We start from the raw sequence: 19,946 nt of genomic DNA, 5'->3' as shown, positions 1-19,946 counted from the left end.
CAATCCAAAGCAAGCAGTCCAGGTGGAGGGGGAGGAGTCAAATTTTATTTATTAATTATTTTATTTAGGATATTTCTATGCCACCTCTTCAAAGTCCTGCTCAAGGTGGCTTGCGAATAAAACAATGTCACAATATAAAAACAAGCCATTCAAAATGAAAGGCTACACATCCCAGACCGTTGAATGTTGTGCCATCATCATGGTTTGAGCACAATCACTTGCTGCTGGATTGTCTTGCCCACACACTGGCATCCACACATCCTTGGAAAGTGCTCTCATGTGGCAGCCAAGCCAATCCAGTTGCAAGTGATTGCTATTAGACAATGATGGTGCAATATCCAACCATGAGTGGATGCGGTTCAGGAAAATCCAGTTAAGAGTGATCAGCCATAGCAGAACGATCGTGTTTCTGTCCCCAGAGTGGGAGAGACATTTGGTCCTTCCTATATATGGTATTTTGTCTGTGTGCATATATGTGCTTGCATTTGTGGAAGTCATGCTGAATTCTGGCGACCCCTAGTGGGGCAGGCACATTTCAGAGAGTTGGCTTGATATTGGTCTGCCCCTGCGTCCCAGCCCTGGCATTCCTTGGAGGTCTCCCATCCAAATACTTGCCAGGGTCCACCCTGCTTAGCTTTTGAGATTTGATGAGATCGGGCTTGCCTGGCCTATCCAGGTATTTGTGTGAGCGTGCGTGCGTCTGCTTGCGAGCCTGGAAGAGAGCCAGTTTGGTGTAGTGGTTAAGTGCGCAGACTCTAATCTGGGAGAACCGGGTTTGATTCCCCACTCCTCCACTTGCACCTGGCTGGATGACCTTGGGCAAGCCGTAGCTCTGATAAGAGCTGTTCTTGAAAAAAGAGCAGTTTCTGTCAGAGCTCTCTCGGCCCCGCCTACCTCACAAGGTGTCTGTTGTGGGGAGGGGAAGGGGAAAGGAGTTTGTAAGCCGCTCTAAGACACCTTTGGGTAGTGAAGGGCGGGGTATAAATCCAATCTCCTCCTCTTCTTCATGGTGACTTCTGGCAACCGGGGGTTGGACGTTTCAGAGAGGTGGCTTGATTTTGGTCTGCCTCTCCGTCCCAGCCCTGGTATCCCTTGGAGGTCTCCCATCCATCTACTTGGCAGGGTCGGCCCCGCTTAGCTTCCGAGCTCTGACGAGATCGGGCTTGTTCTGTCCTTTACAAGCATCCAAGAACTCAGCCAGAGCCCTTTTCCTCCTTCTCTGAGCCCAAACGCCTTCTATTTCGGGGGGGAGGGTCCAGCCGCCCCCGTGGCCAGGGGAACCTCCGTGGCGCATCTGTTCCCGGCAAGCGCTCCCTCCCGCGCTCTCCCTCGCCAGACTTCACGCCGCCGCTTCCCCCGTGCTGCTGCTGCTGCTCCTGCCGCTTCCCCAGGCGGCCGGGCTAGCTTTGACGACGCCCCCAAAGCCTCCAGTTCCGCTTCCCGGGCCGAGCTCCTCCTCTCCGAGACGTGCCGGGGACTTGACCGCCTTTGCCAGCCGGTATAATAGCCGCCGCCGCCGCCGGGAGAGGGGATGCCGCTGCTGGAGGTAAGCGGTCAGCAGGGGACAGAAGGCGGCGGCGCCCACGGTTAGTTAACCCACGTGGTGGTGGACTGTGACAGTCAGTGCGCCCCGATCCCGCGTCTTCTCGGAGGTAAGCCTCACTGCATGGAGTGGACCGATGGTCTGATTCAGTATGAGGAGCTGTAAGTTCCCTTGCAGAGCATGCGGTACCTGTTCACACGCGCTGGAGAAAGGAGGGGGTTAGGATGGGCTCCACCGCTTGAGGCTGCAATGTTTGGAAAGTTCCTTCTAATCTTTTTTTTTTTTTGGTAAGAAAAAAAGCTCCCAAGGAATAGGTACCTCAAGGAGACTGCAGTTTTGTTCTGCTACCCAGCTGAAGCTATCCTCGGGGAGAACAGGTCGACTGGCTCCCTCTTCCTTTGTGGGCCAGCTTTCTGTTTGCAGACAATGTTGGTTGTTATTTTTAATTAAACGTGAAGGCACGTTCCAAACCTGGAATCCACTAGCTGCCACAAAGCAGTCCATTCTAAAGCACCTTTGATGGATTATTTTATTAGATTCTATTAATTTCCCCCAGTATTTGATTGCATCTCACTGGCAATTTATTTATTGGAAATATTTCTGTGCCACTTTTATGTTGGACAGCAGAGAAAATTTGTTTATATCGTTGTGTGTCGTAAAACACCTTGGGGATTTTTAGTAGAAAAGCAGACTGCGTAAAGGAGCTGCAGTGGCTCAAGTGGTTAAGACGCTGAACTGCAGGCTGTGGAAAGTCAGTAGTTCAGCAGTTCGAGACCTGAGTGTGCCGCACGATGGAGTGAGCTCCCGTCTCTGGTTCCAGCTCCTGCCAACCTAGCAGTTCGAAAGCAAGAAATTGCAAGTAGATAAATAGGGACCACTCCGGTGGGAAGGTAACAGTGTTCCGTGCGCCTTGGTGTTTAGTCATGCCGGCCACATGACCACGGAAATGTCTTCGGACAGCGCTGGCTCTTCGGCTTTGAAACGGAGACGAGCACCGCAACCCTAGAGTCGGACTTGACTGGCTTTCGAGCAAGGGAACCTTTACCTTTACCTTTAGTCTATGTAAACAAACTAAAGTTACCTCAGATCTTTGTTCTACCTCCTACGCTTGAATTATGAAGCATGCCATGGAGAAGCTTGGCTTCCCAGATAGAAGCTTTCTGGTATATATTTATATCCTTCCGTGGAGCTCAAGATTGGTGAATGCTGGGGTCCCAGGAAGTCCCCCACCAGTTATCCAGGTGCCAGCCTCTAGATGGGACCTGGGGATCCCCCAGACTTACAGCTCATCTCCAGATTACGGAGATCAGTTGCCCTGGAGAAAATGGATGCTTTGGAGGGTGGACTCTGTGGCACTGTGCCCCACTGAGGTCCCTGTCCTTCCCAAGGTCCGTCCCCAAATCTCCAGGAGTTTCCTAACCTGGATCAACCCTACCCCCATCCCCCATGCCAGTGGCCAGGTGGGACGTGGCAATACTACGTTGACAGGACTCAGATCTGCTACCTTTAGCAAGGACGCCATGTCGTGTGTCTCCACAGCCATAATCCTGGAAGTGTCGGTGGGTCGTGCTGTCCTGATGGCCGGTTCTCGAGCTTCTTCCCACTCCTAGGCAGCATCCACACTTTAATTTATTTAACCTTAGATTTGATATACCGCCCTAACCCCCGAAGGGGTCTCTGGGCGGTTCACATTATGTCGTTCTAAGAACTTACTATCCCTATCTAAGGCCACATCTGAAGTTAGGGGTGGGACTTCCTATCAGCACCCTAGTGATATATGCGCTCCTTCTATTTACATTCATTGGATAGGGTGCCGTGGTAGCGCTGTCAGAATGATTGGCAACTGGAGCTCCTTCTGTGGGCAAGCTGATCTAGTGGCGAGTGATTGTTACATAGGGCCATATCCAATGCTGTGTGGATGCAACCCTTATCAATCCCACCTCACCACACCTGAATTCCTGCTTCCATTCTTTGAGGAATGGTGTCTGTATACCCAAAAGGATGATCCGTCTCTTCCCCCTCCCCCCAAAACCAAAGTGATACACAAAAACGATTTTATTGCTGGACACAATGGTTAACATACGTGAATTTAAAATGATCCCCCCTTTTATGGCACCTGGAAGAAACCTGTTAAATATGAAAAACGTTAAAGGATCTTTGGAAAAAGAATGCTTCAGTGACATCTTAACCCATGTTATAGATGGTCTTGAGGAAGCTGGAGGAACAGGTGGAATAGCCTGGCCTAACATTGGCGGTTTTTGTTGGGAAGGGAGGTCTATTTTGAGGTATTCCCCAACTGTCGGTTTTCTAAAGCTAATTAAAACAAAAGGGTTTGGGCTGCCAGTTCTGCAGTTCAGGCTTTGAGCATTCCTCAGAAGTTGGTTTGTTTCCTTTCTCAGGTATATTGTAATTAGTCAGAACATTGTGCCTCGGGGCAATTCCATAAAGTTTGCTACTCTTTTAAATCCTTCTAACATTCCTCCCCACCCCCACTTAACAATTGGCCATATTAATGCCGATGCTGTATCCTGATATACATGTCAGTACATTTTGATGACTTACAGGTAAGAAACGCCTTTTAATTTTAATACCTTTTAAGCAAGTTGACCGAAAAGGGGGCAAGAGAAGCATTTTCTTTCATATTCCCTTGCCACAGTTCATTTTTATTTTGCATTATTCTTTGCAAGGTTTAGACGATGAACCAGCAAAGTTTTAAGTCAGATGGGGGGGGGGAGATCCGTGTGAAAAGCCATGGAGTCAAAAGAGGGGGGGGGAATATACCTCTGATGGCACCATATGGTGGGGTGCAACCTACATATTCCATGCAAATGCATGCAACGAGGCCCCAATGCGCATGTGTTCAAGTGTGATGGAACTGGACATTGAGGTAACATGATGGGATAGATTTATGGTCATCGGATGTTTTTGTTTGGGTCGTTCATTGAGACCAGTGAAGACTACTTCTCCTTTTATGAATCTGTGTGCTTGTTGAGGCTGGTTTACTTGGCACCTCCGAGGTTCTGAGCTTTCCTTCTCTTTGTGAAACTCTCTCCCGCCGGAAGTTGTTTGGAAAGCGGCATCATAACTGGCATTCAAGAAGCCCTGTCAATTGCTTTCATTTCAAAAGACCTTTGGAAATGACTATTTTTACAAATGAGTTTCTTCCATATTGTTTGGACCGCTGAATTCTAATGATACTGCAGTCGACCCTATCTTACCACTTCACTGAACTGGCATTTGAGGACTTCCTCCAGCCCCTGCTCAGTGCAGGATCAGCGTAGAGCAGTGGTGGCGAACCTATGGCACGGGTGCCAGAGGTGGCACTCAGAGCCCTCTCTGTGGGCACGTGTGCCATCGCCCCAGCCAGGCCCAGACTATTGTTAAAGTGTCGAATTCTCTGCCAAATAATTTTAAGTAAATGAAAGCATTTGGGATTGCTTTCCTTACTTTGTGTGGATCATCTTAAGTCAATGTATGAGTTGTTTTTTAAGTCAATGTATGAGTTGTTTTTTAAGTCAATGTATGAGTTGTTTTTTAAGTCAATGTATGAGTTGTTTTTTAAGTCAATGTATGAGTTGTTTTTTAAGTCAATGTATGAGTTGTTTTTTCTAAAGTAAAACCTCAGTATTCAGGTTAAATTGCCGTGTTGGCACTTTGCGATAAATAAGTAGGTTTTGGGTTGCGGTTTGGGCACTCGGTCTCTAAAAGGTTCGTCATCACTGGCCGAGAGCATCCCTGACAAGTGTTTGTCCAGCCGCTGCTTAAAGACTGCCAGTGATTTTGATCTCTTGTGGTAATGCCCTGTAGCTTTCATATGGATGGTTTTAATGATCTTATTATTATAAGCTGCTATTTTGTCTTGGCTCAGGAGGTAAATTTTAAATAACTAAAATAGATTCCAATTCTGTTTCTCCTTTCTGGGGGGAGTGTTAAAGTTAATGTTATAACTAAAGCTCTAAATCCGTTAATTCAGAAGCTCCTGTTTACTGGTCATAGCTGGGGTTGCCAGCCTCCAGGTGGAACCTGGAGGTTTCCCACTATTACATTTGATCTTCAGACAGCCGATATCCGATCCCCTGAAGAAAAGGCCTGCTTCGGAAGGTGAACTCTATGGCATTATACCATGGGTCCCCCCTCCTCAGTCTCCCCCCCAAAAAAAATCTGGTATTTCCCAACCCAGAGCTGGCAACCCGAGGAACCCTGGAGATGCATTTACTGTACGGTTCCCTTCCAGCCTGGCAGCTGCAGGCTGCCCTTGACTCTAGAGTAGCGCCAGCGGGCATGATAGTTACCATTGAATGCCTGATGGTTGAACATAGATCTAAAATAAATGTTTTCCTTGCGTTGCTGTTGAGGAGGCTCTAACTTTATTTCTTTTTTACTTTATGAAGACTCCTCAGGATAGAGTTCGACAACACTGGGTTTGTATGAGCTGCCCTGTTTTGTGTCTGAGCTGGAGCTGGCTTCGTCGCAAGTATTTTTTTTCCTGGCAACTGTCAGAAAGGGCAAGCCCCCTGTAAGACTGTCTGCTATTTGTTTCTAAGTAGGTTTCTGGGATTAGGAATTAGAAGTATTAAAAGGAGCAATTGGTTCACAGGATGATGAAATCATTGCCACAGTATTTGATGAGCACCTTTTTGCAAATATTAACTTAATGGTTTTGTAATGCGCTTCTTGGTTGCACGGTCCCTAGTATGCCTAAAACGAGTATTTAAAGGCATTGTAGATGTTTTATATTTTTCATTATTTTCTCAAATGAAAACAGTTGGGGGACGGAGAAGAGTTCTGAAGATAAATGTAGCTAAAACAAGTATGATTTCGCTGATATGGATGCAATTCCCACTTTCATTAATGAAGCTTTGAAATAGATGTACTGTTCTTCCTTTAGTTTGGAGTTCATTGAATTAAAAGGGTCTGGTTTTATTTCTGCTAATGATTTCTCTCACCTTGCTCCTGGCATTTTGAGAAACTAAGACCTCACACATAATTTATTGAGTCATTTTTTCTTCAGAAATGGCCAGAGGTGTGTAAATCTTAATACATAGTGGTACAGAATGTAGATCTTTTACTTTGCACAGATCTTTAAATTGCAGATTGAATACTGCAAGTATGAGTCAGTGTGAGAGCCAGTTTGGTGTGGTGGTTAAGTGTGCGGACTCTAATCTGGGAGAACCAGGTTTGATTCCCCACTTCTCCACATGCAGCTGCTGGTATGACCTTGGGTCAGTCACGAGCAGTTCTCAAAAGACCTCTCTCAGCCCCACCTACCTCACAGGGTGTCTGTTGTGGGGAGGGGAAGGGAAAGGAGTTTGTAAGCCCCTCTGAGACTCCGACTGAAGGGTGGGGTATAAATCCAATCTCTCCTTCTCCTTGACTATATTTATTTAGGACAGTTGCATACATCCGATCCAGAGACCTGCTAACAATTTTTTAAAAAGAAAACAATGGAAGTTTTAAAAAGTCACAACAGTTAATTAAAATGAGGTGTAAATCCCTATGTGAATCTAAAAAGGGACAAGTAGTTCCACTGTAACTTAGGTGTTTCCCTCTTTCTCCTTAGAGGTACCCATTGCAAATCTTCACTCGCATCAGGAGACTTCATAGTTTAAGAACCACCATAGAGCAAGTGAACCATGAGGACGAACCCTGTGATTCAAGCTGCCATTGATCTCACAGCTGGGGCTGTAGGTAAGATGCTACAAAAAGAATTTCCTCAACTTTTTAGAATCTGGTATCAGAAGCCTTTGTGTCTTTACACACACACAAAACGGCCGTTCTCCACTGGTACAAGGTAGGGTCTAATGACAGCGATGCTGGTCCTAAAAAGGACAGTTATCACGTTCAGTGGCGTGACTTCTTTAAGTTTTTGACCTTGCTCTGAGTGTCTGATGCGTTGTTTCCCTTCAACGAAAGCCTGGCCCCCACCAAAAGGTAAATGTGTAAACATTCTTGTCTAATAATTGTCTAGCCATTGTTTTTAATTCAGTCAGCGCCGGCTTTCATGCTCACGTGAGCGTTTCAAACTGTGTCGCAAGGAAAGCTGAGCCGTGACGCCTTCTCTTGTTCTTGAGGGCTGATCCTGAGGAGCAAGTGTCTGTCTTGGAGCCCTTCTTCTGCTTGTTTTGGAATCCTGTAGAAGGAACCAGGAACAGACACCCCACCCACAAGCACTACAAGTAAAGAGAGAGGTTCACAGGAGCCACATTACTGCTGCCTTGGTGTACACTTCTGGAGAGGACAACCACAGGCCCTGGCCCTCCACACCACAATGGTCCAGCACTAGTTTTTGAAAATGTGCTGAGAGCCACTACTCTCTGCTAGTTAGAAAATCTGCTGTTTCCCACAAATGGTTTAAAGTAGACTTGCCCGCAGGAGATGCTGTGAGTTGTGAAGTTTTTGCCCAGGACCTCACAGGCCAGGGATGAAGCCAACAGTCTTTCCTCCGAATTAAGCCACTACTTGTATTTTGTTTCAGGGCTGCAGTTCCTCCAGAGTATTGACCTCTAGGTTTTTATGGGCACTGCAGGACTGATGGGGTGAAGGTTACCCAGCCAGGCTTCACTATTGTTGTTGTCTCACTTTCAGGAGAAAACATTGCCCTGAAATCCAAAATCAGGTTTTGGGGGAGGCTGGCTAGCAGATATATCCTTATACTAATAGCCAAGTTGCCCCCTCCGTGCGGATATCTATATCTGCACTTTGGGGGCACTTGGGGGGCAGGGGGAGGTTTGTGCACACGTGGGCCAGTCCCCACATGTGCACAAAAATTAAAAAAGTTAAAAAAATTTCGGGGGGAAGTTTAAATCCCCCCGAAAGTGCAAGATCGTCTCCTACGCATGCGCAGGAGATGCCGCCGCCTCCTCCTCCGCCTCCTCCCCGGAGCCGGCAGGCAGGGTGGGAAGACAGGCCTCGCTGCCGCCTTCGCCTCCTCCCACTACCTCCTTCTCCGGGCTCCAGCCCTCTGGCGGCCCGGGGGCTGCATCAATTAGTTTGCTCTGGAGCCACCTCCTTCCCGAGCGGAGACAAAAACGTGCGAGCCGGATGCTAACAAGCGGTGAGCTGGCTCACCCTAACTCGGCTTAGAGGGAACACTCCCCTCTTCCCCCCCCCACGCCCGGAAAGGCGCAGCCTCCAGCTCGCAGCGCGCCAAGCGCGGCCCCTCCGGCCACGCGGACCGAGAAGAAGGCGCGCCAAAGGGGCCGGCCCACACCCGGCTTTCTTTCTCTCTCTCTCCCCCCCGTCCCTCCCCGCCTCCTCCTCCTCCTCCGGCCGGGCTCTGAGGCGAACGAAAAGGACCCGCGGTGCACTCGGCGGGCGCCTTGGCGGAGCGCGCGTCGGAGGAGAGCCACTGTTGACCCCCCCCCCCCAAGCACCAAGAAGACAGAGCATCACTTGCCCCGGAGTCCCTATCTATACCTTGTGGCTAATAGCCACTGATGGACCTCTGCTCCATATGCTTATCTAATTCCCTTTTGAAGCCGTCCATGCTTGTAGCCGCCACCACTTCCTGTGACAGTGAATTCCATGTGTTAATCACTCTTTGGGTGAAGAAGTACTTCCTTTTATCCATTCTAACCCGACTGCTCAGTAATTTAATGGAGTGCCCACAAGTTCTTGTATTGTGAGAAAGGGAGAAAAATACCTCTTTCTCTACCTGCTCTTTCCCATGCATAATCTTACAAACCTCGATCATGTCACCCCTCGGGCGTCGTTTCTCCAAGCTAAAGAGCCCTAAGCGCCTTAACCTTTCCTCATAGGGTAAGTGTTCCAACCCTTTTATCATTCGAGTTGCCCTTTTCTGCACTTTTTCCAAAGCTATAATATCCTTTTTAAGGTGTGTTGACCAGAATTGCACATAGTATTCCAAATGAGGTCGCACCATTGATTTATATAGGGGCATTATGATATTGGCTGATCTGTTTTCAATTTCAAAAAGGTGCCACTGAACTCAAACTTTGGCCTAACTCAAGTCAGTGAACTTCAAGGCTGAATGGGAATTGGAGAGACCCAAGTTCAAGTCTTTTCACACTGACGTTCAGTATTATACTAAAGTAAGGGAATGTATTTGTTCAACTGAAATAAATGCAGTAGAACCTGTTTGTTCTAGACTCGGCACTAGTTTTCAACACGTTGCATCCTCATTCCTAATTCTCTTTCTGTCAAGCTCAGTTTACAGACATTGTGAAATCACAGGGATTTCTAAAGCTCACAACTCATCTTTTTGTACAGGGGGTACCGCTTGTGTGGTGACTGGTCAGCCATTTGACACTGCCAAGGTGAAAATGCAGACATTCCCTAACATGTACCAAGGACTTGTTGACTGCTTTGTGAAGACTTACAAGCAAGTAGGATTTCGAGGATTCTACAAGGGGACCACTCCAGCTCTTGTTGCAAATATAGCTGAAAATGCAGTGCTCTTCATGTGTTATGGCTTTTGCCAGAAAATTGTGAGGAGAATTTTTGGACTGGACAAGAAAGCACAACTGAGGTTAGTGACTGAGCTTTTTAAATCTCCTAAACAGTTGACTCAGTCAAGAGCTGGGGGGTGTTTCTTGATCAAGCATTGTCGCTGGAGAAACAGGTTGGTATGGTGGCGACAAGTCGGGTTCCCCCCACACACACATTACATCAAATATGGGAAATTGTCTTCCTTTCTGGATTTAGCTGATACAGCTCTGCTGATCCATGCCACTATAACCTATAGGATTGACTTCTGTAATGGTATCTCCGTGGGGTTGCCCTTGAAGACAGCCCAGAAACCAAAGTGGTGGAAGATGTGGCAGCTCAGTATTTGATTGGAGTGAACTAATTTAATATGTATCCTGGAATATCTTCATTGTTTTTTTATTTGCTTGAGTTCAGTTAAAAGGTGCCGGTTCTTATGTTTAAAACCCTTTGTGGACCAGGCTCAAGGTATCTAATAAGGGGTGGCAGCTACAGAATAACAGATGTAATTTATCAAAGGTGTCCTCATGCCAGTTGCAGCCTTTTTTTCCTGAACTATATCCCTCCGTAACTCTCTGAGTTAACCGTAATTGCAGATAATTTAAGGGTGTGTAAAGCAATGCTCCCACTATGCTGTGGGGTCTTGTGAGCAAAAATTCTACTTGGTGAGCTACTAGCATTAAAGTTGTGAGCAAGCGATTTGGCTACTGCATAAATTACTTTGCTCTGGAGCCATCCTTCCTGAGCGAAGACAAAAATGTGTGAGCCAGAGGCTAAAAAACTGTGTGCTAGCTCACACTAACTCAGTTCAGAGGGAACGCTGGTGTAAAGTACCTTTCTAACCTTCATGGTTGCAAAACTAAGCTGGGACCGCATGAAACATAATGCTTAAGGCCAGTTAATAGTAAGCAGCTAATACTCTCTAATTTACTGTGTTTTCATAAAATAATCTTGAGTTTTTCACTTGATTTTTTCCGGCTTGTGACTTGGATTATGAGGAGTTCTGGAATATGAAAGTTCAACATCTCTGAATTAATTAGAATCCCTCTCCCTGCTTATGAAAAGAGTTGGTTGCGCAAGCAGGTCCTAAGCAGAAGTAACTTCCCCCATTGTTTGGTGGGGCTTATTCCCGGGAAAGTGTCCTCATGATTGCAGTCTTTGTACCTAAAATATACCAAATCAGTTTTGGCCTAGGACATGGTCTCTGCTCTACAATTGCTGACTGCCACTGAAGAAGGCCTGTTAGCATGGTCTTTGATGATGTGACGTGAGCCGCTCTGAGCCCGCTTGCAGGGTAGGGCGGGACACAAACCCCAAACAAACAAATAAATTGCATGAGTCTGTTGCTCAAGAAATGCATAACTGGGGGGAAAGGATACGAACAAAATTTGAGTCCAGTGGGCACCTTTAAGACCAACAAAGTTTTATTCAAGGTATAAGCTTCCGTGTGAAAGCACACATATTCAGATTGCTTTTTGAATACTTAAAATGCTTTTCAGAAACAGAATATGCTTGTTTCGTGTGGTTTTGAATGGAAAAGATGTCACTTAACCCAGTAACGACAATAAGGACAGTTAACCTGGGGAGGAAATGGCTTAGGCAAGTTGTGGATTCAGATCTCCCATGGCCGTTTATAAAGCAGAGTTTGAACAGGACAGGCATCTATTTATTTTCATTAATTATTTACTTCGTTTGTACCCTGCCTTTCTTGCCAGTGGGGACCGAAGGTGGCTTGCCTCATTCTCTTGTCCTCCATTTTACCCTAACACCCTTCTGAGGTAGGTTAGCCTGAGAGACTGTGACTGGCCCAAGGATACCCAGTGAGTTTCCATGGCACGAGTGGGGATTTGAACCTCGGTCTTCCAGATACTAGTTTGACACTCTAACCACTACGCCACATAATCAACTCTATTAGGAAGTGTTCATGAAAGGAGGTAGATTACTTGGGCTGCATACAGACAACATACCTGCCCGGAAAGGACCCTTGTTGTGCTTGGTGTATATGTACAGTCTTCCCTTATGGGTGTGTAGCTGGTGGGTAGGAGGGATGAGGCGTCTTCCTGTCTCTGCAATTGGAGAGCTTCAGTTGGCTGGACAATCGTGATGGTGCTAGGTCACTTCCTCTTTCCCCTCCCGCAGAATTTTTTTTTTTACTTTAAAAAGTTGTCTTTCAAAAAAAAAAAAATCACCGGAGGGCTTTTAAATGAGGGGTGCGGGTGGACAGCCCACCTGATGCAGAGGCTAGAGATCAAGCCAGAGTATTGAATCACCCTTTGATTTGTTGCCGAGCACATGGCTCAAGTGGTTGAGATACTGAACTGCAGGCTGGAAGGTTGGTAGTTCAGCAGTTCGAGACCCGGGTTGCCGCATGATGACGGAGTGAGCTCCCGTCTCTGGTTCCAGCTCCTGCCAACCTAGCAGTTCGAAAGCAAGAAATTGCAAGTAGATAAATAGGGACCACTTCGGTGGGAAGGTAACAGCGTTCCGTGCGCCTTGGTGTTTAGTCATGCCGGCCACATGACCACGGAGACGTCTTCGGGCAGCGCTGGCTCCTTGGCTTTGAAACGGAGATGAACACCGCAACCCTAGAGTCGGATTCGACTGGCTTTCAAGCAAGGGAAACCTTTACCTTTACCTTACATCTGTCAACTGGATGTAGAAGGCAGGCAGGAGCTGGGCTTGATCTATAGGCTCTGATTTAAAGAGACATCTGAATGCAGCCTCAGTTCACTGGGTCTCTTCCAGTGCTGATTCTGCGTTGGAAGCCAGATGTGTTGATTGACATCCCAGTGGTGGCCATGCCGTTTGCCACTTTTCCCTGCAGGGAACTAGGAACACTGGTGGCAGCAGATTCATGCTATTATTCCACAGAGCTAATGGGGAAGGAAGACCGGGAGTCTGCACTGGATGGCCACAGTGGAGCTGCAGGTGGGGGGCCCTGGCCCTCACGTCCCAGACGCAATTTGTCTCTCTTGCAGTGACCTCCAAAATGCCGCGGCCGGTTCCTTTGCTTCCGCCTTTGCCACCTTGGTCCTTTGTCCCACAGAGCTCGTGAAGTGTCGCCTGCAGGCCATGCACGAAATGAAGCTGTCGGGGAAGATCCTGCAAGGGCACAAGTAAGTCACCCGCACCGCGGGAGAAAGGCTGTTGCTTTAAAGCCCAGTTCTGGGACTCTCTGAGGGCAGTCTGCATGGCGTGCCACTCCTGAAGGAACACACTCTAGTAGTGTCTGTGTCCAATGCTCCCTCTAAGCCATGGAGTCTTGTGAGCAAAAAAATCTACTTTGTGAGCTACTGGCATTCACGTTGTGAGTGAGCAATTTGGCTACTGCATGAATTAATTTGCTCTGGAGCCATCCTTCCTCAGCTAAGGGGAAAAGGTGGGAGCCAGGGGCTAAAAAACTGTGCGCTAGCTCACACTCACTCAGTTTAGCGGAAACATTGTCTGCGTCCAAAGCCATTGAGAAACTCATCCCCTATTTTGACAGATGCCTCGGCCTCTAGAGGCAACCCTTTTGCTATAAGTGGCTACTAGGGTTCCCAAACCGCGGCGGGGGATCCATGCGTGTTCGCAGGATCGCTGCCGCAGGGGGACAGCAATCTGCGCTGCACCGGCGTCACCAGGATGTGATGCTACGCGTCGCCCTGACAATGGGGCTGTTTGGAGTCCCGTTGCCAGGGCAACACGTAGCGTCACATCCTGGTGACTCCGGTGCAGCGCAGATTGCTGTCCCCCCGCGGCAGCGATCCTGCGAACACGCATGGATCCCCCGCCGCGGTTTGGGAACCCTAGTGGCTACCTCTCCTGATCGTATCCAGAGTATCTTCTTTTTGTTCCCGGCCTAGCATCTTCCTTTTTCCATTCCAGCCCTTTCTTAACCTCCTATACATGTTCTATATCCAATTTTCTAATACGACACCACTTTCTACTCAAGGTGAGGCCACGAGGGAGCTGGCTTCTGACCTTGTGACAATACCTATAATGGATACTTCAATTGTAGCTTTTCTCTGCTGAGGCTAAGAGCTCTTAGCAAGTCTACGGGGTACTTTACACAGTGCAGTCGTGAAGTACAGTTACACCCTCCCTAGCCCATTGACTTCAGTGGACTGAGAAGGGTGTAACTCCACTTAGGGGTGTTCCATAAGCCACACAGATGAAAGTTACGTGGGATACCTGGGTGGCTAGAATAAGTGCATGCTTAAACTGTTAAAAATAAAGCTGAAATGTGTCTTTGAAAAGATACACACCTTGAGCTTCCCCGTGTCCTGTGAGTACTGAATTCCAGAACTGGAGCTGGAAATTCCCAATTCTGGCTCTTTGCAGTTAAGTTCAGAGAACTCTTGTTGCTCTTGAGAGCCAGTTTGGTGTAGTGGTTAAGTGTGCGGACTCTAATCTGGGAGAACCGGGTTTGATTCCCCATTCCTCCACTTGCGCCTGCTGATGTGACCTTGGGTCAGTCACAAGCTCTGGCACAGCTGTTCCTGAAAGAGCAGTTTCTGTCAGAGCTCTCTCAGCCCCACCCACCTTACAGGGTGTCTGTTGTGGGGAGGGGAAGGGAAAGGAGTTTGTAAGCCACTCTGAGACTCCCAAGTGAAGGGCGGGGTATAAATCCAATCTCCTCCTCCTCCTCTCCGGTTTGTAAATGACCTGACCCTCAAGCGTGTTTCTGTTTGGCTTGCCAACTATGATCTGCCCATAACCATCTTTGTTCCTCTTCTAGTACAGTTTGGTCAGTGGTGAAAGGTGTTCTACAGAAGGACGGTCCCCTCGGATTTTACCGTGGTCTCTCCAGCACTTTGCTACGAGAACTTCCTGGCTATTTTTTGTTCTTTGGGGGCTATGAACTCAGCCGGACATTTTTTTCTTTTGGGAGACCAAAAGAGGAGCTAGGTACGTTCTGGCTTCTTAGAACATGAACGGGATCTTCCGCTGTTAAATGAGCAGAACCTGATGACGTCACTTGCAATGTTCCCTCTAAGCTGTGAAGTCTTGTGGGCAAAAATTCTACTTTGTGAGCCAATGGCATTAAAGTTGTGAGCGAGCGATTTGGCTCCTGCACAAATTAGCCTGCTCTGGAGCCCTCCTTCCTGAGCTAAGACAGAAATGTGTGAGCCGGAGGCTAAAAAACTGTGAGCTAGCTCACACTAACTCAGCTTAGAGGGAACACTGGTCACTTGTGCTTTCCAGTGTTTAGCCCTTAACTTTCTCGCCATTCTTCCTTCTGAGGAAGAGGCTTCTCCAAAAACGTTTGTGTCCAAGTAGGAAGCATGACTTTCTACAGAAGTGATCTTGTCATAGCAGGATGATACCCGTGTGCTAAAATTAAATACACGCTTTGCTCCAGGGGATGCATGAGCATTGGTGCCCTGACCTGCATGGCTCAAGCTAGCCCGATCTTGTCAGATCTCGGAAGCTAAGCAGGGGTGGCCCTGGTTAGTAGTCGGATGGGAGACCCCCCAAGGAAGTCTGGGGTTGCTGTGCGGAGGCTGGCAATGGCGAACCGCCTCTGAACACCTCTTGCCTTGAAAACCATACAGGATTGCTGTAAGTCGGCTGCAATGCTCCCTCTAAGCTGTGGAGTCTTGTGAGCAAAAATGCTACTTTGTGAGCTACTGGCATCAAAGTTGTGAGCGAGCGATTTGGCTGCTGCATAAATCAGTTTGCTCTGGACCAATGTTCCCTCTAAGCTGTGGAGTCTTGTGAGCAAAAATTAATTCTAATTCATAAGCTACTGGCATTAAAATTGTGAGCGAACGATTTGGCTACTGCATAAATTACATTGCTCTGGTGCCATCCTTCCTGAGCTAAGACAAAAATCTGTGAGCTGAAGGCTAAAAAACTGTGAGCTAGCTCACACTAACTCAGCTTAGAGGGAACACTGCTCTGGACCCATCCCTTCCTGAGCGAAGACAAAAACGTGTGAGCCGGAGGCTACAAAACTGGGAGCTGGCTCACGCTAACTCAGCTTAGAGGGAACACTGCTCTGGACCCATCCCTTCCTGAGCGAAGACAAAAACGTGTGAGCCGGAGGCTACAAAACTGTGAGCTGGCTCACGCTAACTCAGCCTAGCGGGAACACTGGTCGGCTGCAGCTTGATGGCACTCTCCGCGGCCACTAATATTGGGTGGGGGAGAGGGAGCCAATCCTGGGATACCAGAGGTGTCAGATCATCAGCTGATGTTCAAGGGGGATTTTCTGGAACCACCCATCACACCTGGTACCCACATGACGTGGGCTTCCCCCTCTGCTTGGTCTTTACAGGTCCTTTTGCACTGATGTTCAGTGGTGGCTTCGGTGGCATCCTCCTGTGGTCAGCGGTCTATCCAATCGATTGTATCAAATCTAGAATCCAGGTGCTTTCCATGGCTGGGAAACAAGCAGGCTTCATGGGAACATTCTCAACTGTACTCCAGAAGGAAGGTTAGAGTACAAAACAAGACCCACCTGGGGCACAAGGAAGGGAGGCGGGTCTCAGAATCCGGGGAACGGAGACCACAGCGACAGGCTTTACCACGAGTCCTCTGAGCTAGCAGAGCTAGCAGAGCTCCCCCTTAGCCCAGCCTGCAAGTGGGAAACACATTTTACCACCTGTACCCATCTCTCTTTCTCTCTCCTGCCATCTACCTCGTTTTGCCCCATGAAGAAACAGCGATGTGGCATTTGGGGGGGGGGGAGAAGAAGAGACCCTAATATTCAGACCTCTCTCTGTTTGTATACAAAGTCAGGCCGGCTCGGGTTTTTTGGGGGGTTATTTACAGAAAAGAACACAAAGCTGAAGGATGCAAAACCCTGGCCCTTCTTTACCTCGTTGTGCTCCACTGAAGCACTCCCCACCCCCACCATGGGGGAAGTGAGCAAGGCTAGAAGAAGAAAACAATTAATGGAGGTTTAAAAAAGGGGGGAGGGAGGGAGGGTTTGGCTCTTCCAGACATTTTCTGTAAGAAACGAGACTCCAGCAGCTGCTTTACACACAAGAAGTCAGGCAAGTGAATAAAAACTTCTATTTCAGTCTTCACTTAGGAGACTACAGTTCCTTAAAGTAAACTAGTAGTAGCAGCAGTGGGGTGACCCTGTTGTGGGTCCCAGCCCACCAACAGAAGACTAGTGCTCCACAGTCTCTATATAGGCCTGCCAAATCTCGCCAAATTGCGGCGGGGGATCTGCATGTCTTTGCAGAATCCTTGCCACGGGGACGGCGAGATGCATTGCACCGCCGTCGCCAGGACATGACGCTATGCGTTGCTCTGGCAATGGGGCTGTTTGGAGCCCCGTTGCCAGAGTGACGCGTAGCGTCAGATCCTGGCGATGGCGGGTGCAATGCGTCTCGCTGTCCCCGCGGCAAGGATTCTGTGAAGACCTACGATCCCCCGCCACGACTTGGCAACCCTATCTCTGTATCATAGCCCTCATAGCTGGAATAATGTAAGAACTGTATGGACAGTTTCTCTAAACAGAACTTCTGAGGTCTCAAGCTTTGAGTCTTGCCATCTGTGACAGACAGCACAGAAAAGCAGACATTAGAAAGACCAAATAGGGAAAGACAATTCTTTTCCCTCCAGATCAGCTGTTTCATTTCCTCTCTCAGCGGATGCTGGCCAATCACCTAAGCTCTTCTCTCCAGGGAAGATTAACTCTTGAACTCCCTGACTCTCTGATACAGGCAGCGTTTTCAAAAAGCCTGCTTTTCTGCGCTGTCCGTCACACCATCATGATAATCTAACACAGGTATCCCCAATGGGGCCATCCTGGTTCTCTATTTCTCAGCACCAACATGGTCATGGAGTCTTGGGAATGGAAGCCAAAGGGTCTTAGGCTGGGGGTCTCCACAACATGGTGCCCACCAAATGTCTCTAAAAAGTATGTGGGACTTCTGCCCAGCAAGGCTTCTGATTTTGATCAAGGCTGCAGTTGGTTTTTTTAAATAACGCTTTTGCAGGAGGTGCTACCACAGCGCCTTCACTGACCCACTAGCAGCGCACTGAGTTTGTCTGGGGTAGATGCATCATAGCTGTATGCTGTTAACTTGGTTGGGCTTTGTAACCAATGTTCCCTCTAAGCTGTGGAGCCTTGTGAGCAAAAATTCTACTTCGTGGGCTACTGGCATTAAAGTTGTGAGCGGGCGATTTGGCTACTGCATAAATTAGTTTGCTCTGGAGCCATCCTTCCTGAGCTAAGAAAAAAATGTGTGAGCTGGAGGCTAAAAAACTGTGAGCTAGCTCATACTAATTCAGCTTAGAGGGAACAGTGTTTGTAACCTCTCTCTCTTGCCATGCAGGAAGTAAATCCTCCTTTTTTCTTTTGGAAGCGGACACCCAACAGCATTTCTTCCCTAAAGAATAGAGCCAGTCTTGTCCCACATAGTAGCCATTTTGTGGTGGCACACGTGACAGCCCTGGACACACACACAACCTTCTGGGCTTTGTTCCCCTCTTGGGGAAAACAGATGTCAGGAAAGGTTTTACACCAAACAGAGTTCTTCCCTCTCCTCACAGCTGTATCCCATCCTCCTTCCAAAGAGTTCAGGGGCGGTATACATGATAGTGTTAAAGTAGGTTAGGCTAAGGTGGAGTTACTGGCCCAAGGTCACCAAGTCAAGAGAAGTCTCCCCAGTCAAGTCTTCTACCCTGCACACTGGGTGTCATACCAGCACAACTGGCTTTCTTCAACCTGCTCTATTGAGCTACAGAGCTGGTTTAGACTTAAGACCCCAAACATTTAGACCTCTCAAGGATTCTTTGACATTCTCAGTCATTGCATATATGTGCCAAGTGAATTGCCCAATGTAAGAGAACATGAATGCTTTATTACCTACAAGCAGGGCTATTTTTGGGCAGAAACGCACAGGAACGGAGTTCCGGCTGGCTCCCGAATTGGCCACGCCCAGCAGGAATTCATTAGCATAATAGGCCACACCCAACAGCAGAAACTCATTAGGATTGGCTACATTAGGGGTGTGTGGCCTAACATGCAAAGGAGTTCCTGCTACAAAAAAAGCCCTGGGTTTTGACAATGAACAAGGTAAACAGAATAAGAAGGCAAAGGTGGGTGTGGCTGGATGACCACACTTCTGGCAACATAGGGGTGTGGCCTAACATGCTAATGAGTTGTGCTGTCATGGTGTGGCTTACTATGCTAATGAGTTCCTGTTGGGCTTGTTCTACAAAAAAAGCCCTGCCTACAAGTATAACACCCACCCACCCAAATCCCAGAAGAATTTGGCTTCATTTTCTGGGCCAAGGGATAGGTCTACGGGAGGGGTTTTTGCTTAGTACTAGGTTTCACCCACAGTAAGAATTTCACTCTTTGGTTTCAATGCACAGAAAGGTAGAAACAGCCGTATTAATACAAACTCTGGTTTGCAGGTGTGTTTGCCTTATACTCTGGCCTGAAGCCTACTCTGATCCGTGCGTTCCCAGCCAACGGTGCTCTGTTTCTAGCCTACGAGTACAGCCGGAAGCTGATGATGAACCAGTTTGAGACCTCCTGAAGCTCTTATTGTAGGCTGATGCCACTGTGTACGTTTATAGGTCAACGTAGGAGTTGACCGTGTGGACAACGGCAACACTAGCTGTCACACTCCTGTCAATGGCAAGTTTTAAAAGGAAAAAAAATATGTGCTGGAGTCAGTTTTAATAAACAACCTATGTTTTCTAAATATTTGTGCAGCCAGTGAGATTCTGTGCATAGAGAACAGAAAGTCTTTATAAGCCGTCCCACTGATATGGAGTTAGTAGATAATGCTGGGGGGAAATCAAGCAGCTATTTTTGAGGTTAAAACTGCAAAAGAAATCTGTGAACATCTCAGAAGAGGGGAAATCAAACGGCAGGGGCATGCCAAGGCAGTATTCATTGCCCCACATACGAACTGGGAGGGGGAACAATGTTGCTGAGACTTATCAACATCCCAAGTCATTCTTGTGCATGAGTCTCTTGCAGGCTAAATGGCCGCTAAACCAA

The 19,946-nt window shown here is 47.9% G+C and overlaps 1 protein-coding gene across 1 annotated transcript; it reads left to right on the top strand.

The window, feature by feature from the left end:
• The first annotated feature begins 1,473 nt into the window (after positions 1 to 1,473).
• SLC25A15 (solute carrier family 25 (mitochondrial carrier; ornithine transporter) member 15) lies at positions 1,474 to 19,624 on the top strand. Its single transcript, XM_015411017.1, has 7 exons — positions 1,474 to 1,652; positions 7,106 to 7,231; positions 9,773 to 10,031; positions 12,967 to 13,104; positions 14,709 to 14,878; positions 16,251 to 16,409; positions 19,352 to 19,624. The coding sequence occupies exons 2-7, from the start codon at positions 7,177 to 7,179 to the stop codon at positions 19,474 to 19,476; spliced, it is 906 nt and encodes a 301-aa protein (XP_015266503.1). The 5' UTR covers positions 1,474 to 1,652; positions 7,106 to 7,176; the 3' UTR covers positions 19,477 to 19,624.
• Positions 19,625 to 19,946: the final 322 nt, after the last annotated feature.

Source organism: Gekko japonicus, unplaced genomic scaffold (assembly GCF_001447785.1).
Source record: "Gekko japonicus isolate JY-2015 unplaced genomic scaffold, Gekko_japonicus_V1.1 scaffold428, whole genome shotgun sequence".
NCBI classification, from domain to species: Eukaryota; Metazoa; Chordata; class Lepidosauria; order Squamata; family Gekkonidae; genus Gekko; species Gekko japonicus.
The sequence above is the reverse complement of the archived record's forward strand: the minus strand, read 5'-3'. Positions and strand labels throughout refer to the sequence as shown.

Coding starts and splice junctions, on each gene's coding strand:
- SLC25A15 (XM_015411017.1), top strand. CDS start 7,177: ATGAGGACGAACCCTGTGATTCAAGCTGCCATTGATCTCACAGCTGGG. Junction 10,032..12,966: donor GACAAGAAAGCACAACTGAG/GTTAGTGACTGA, acceptor TCTCTCTTGCAG/TGACCTCCAAAATGCCGCGG. Junction 13,105..14,708: donor AAGATCCTGCAAGGGCACAA/GTAAGTCACCCG, acceptor TTCCTCTTCTAG/TACAGTTTGGTCAGTGGTGA.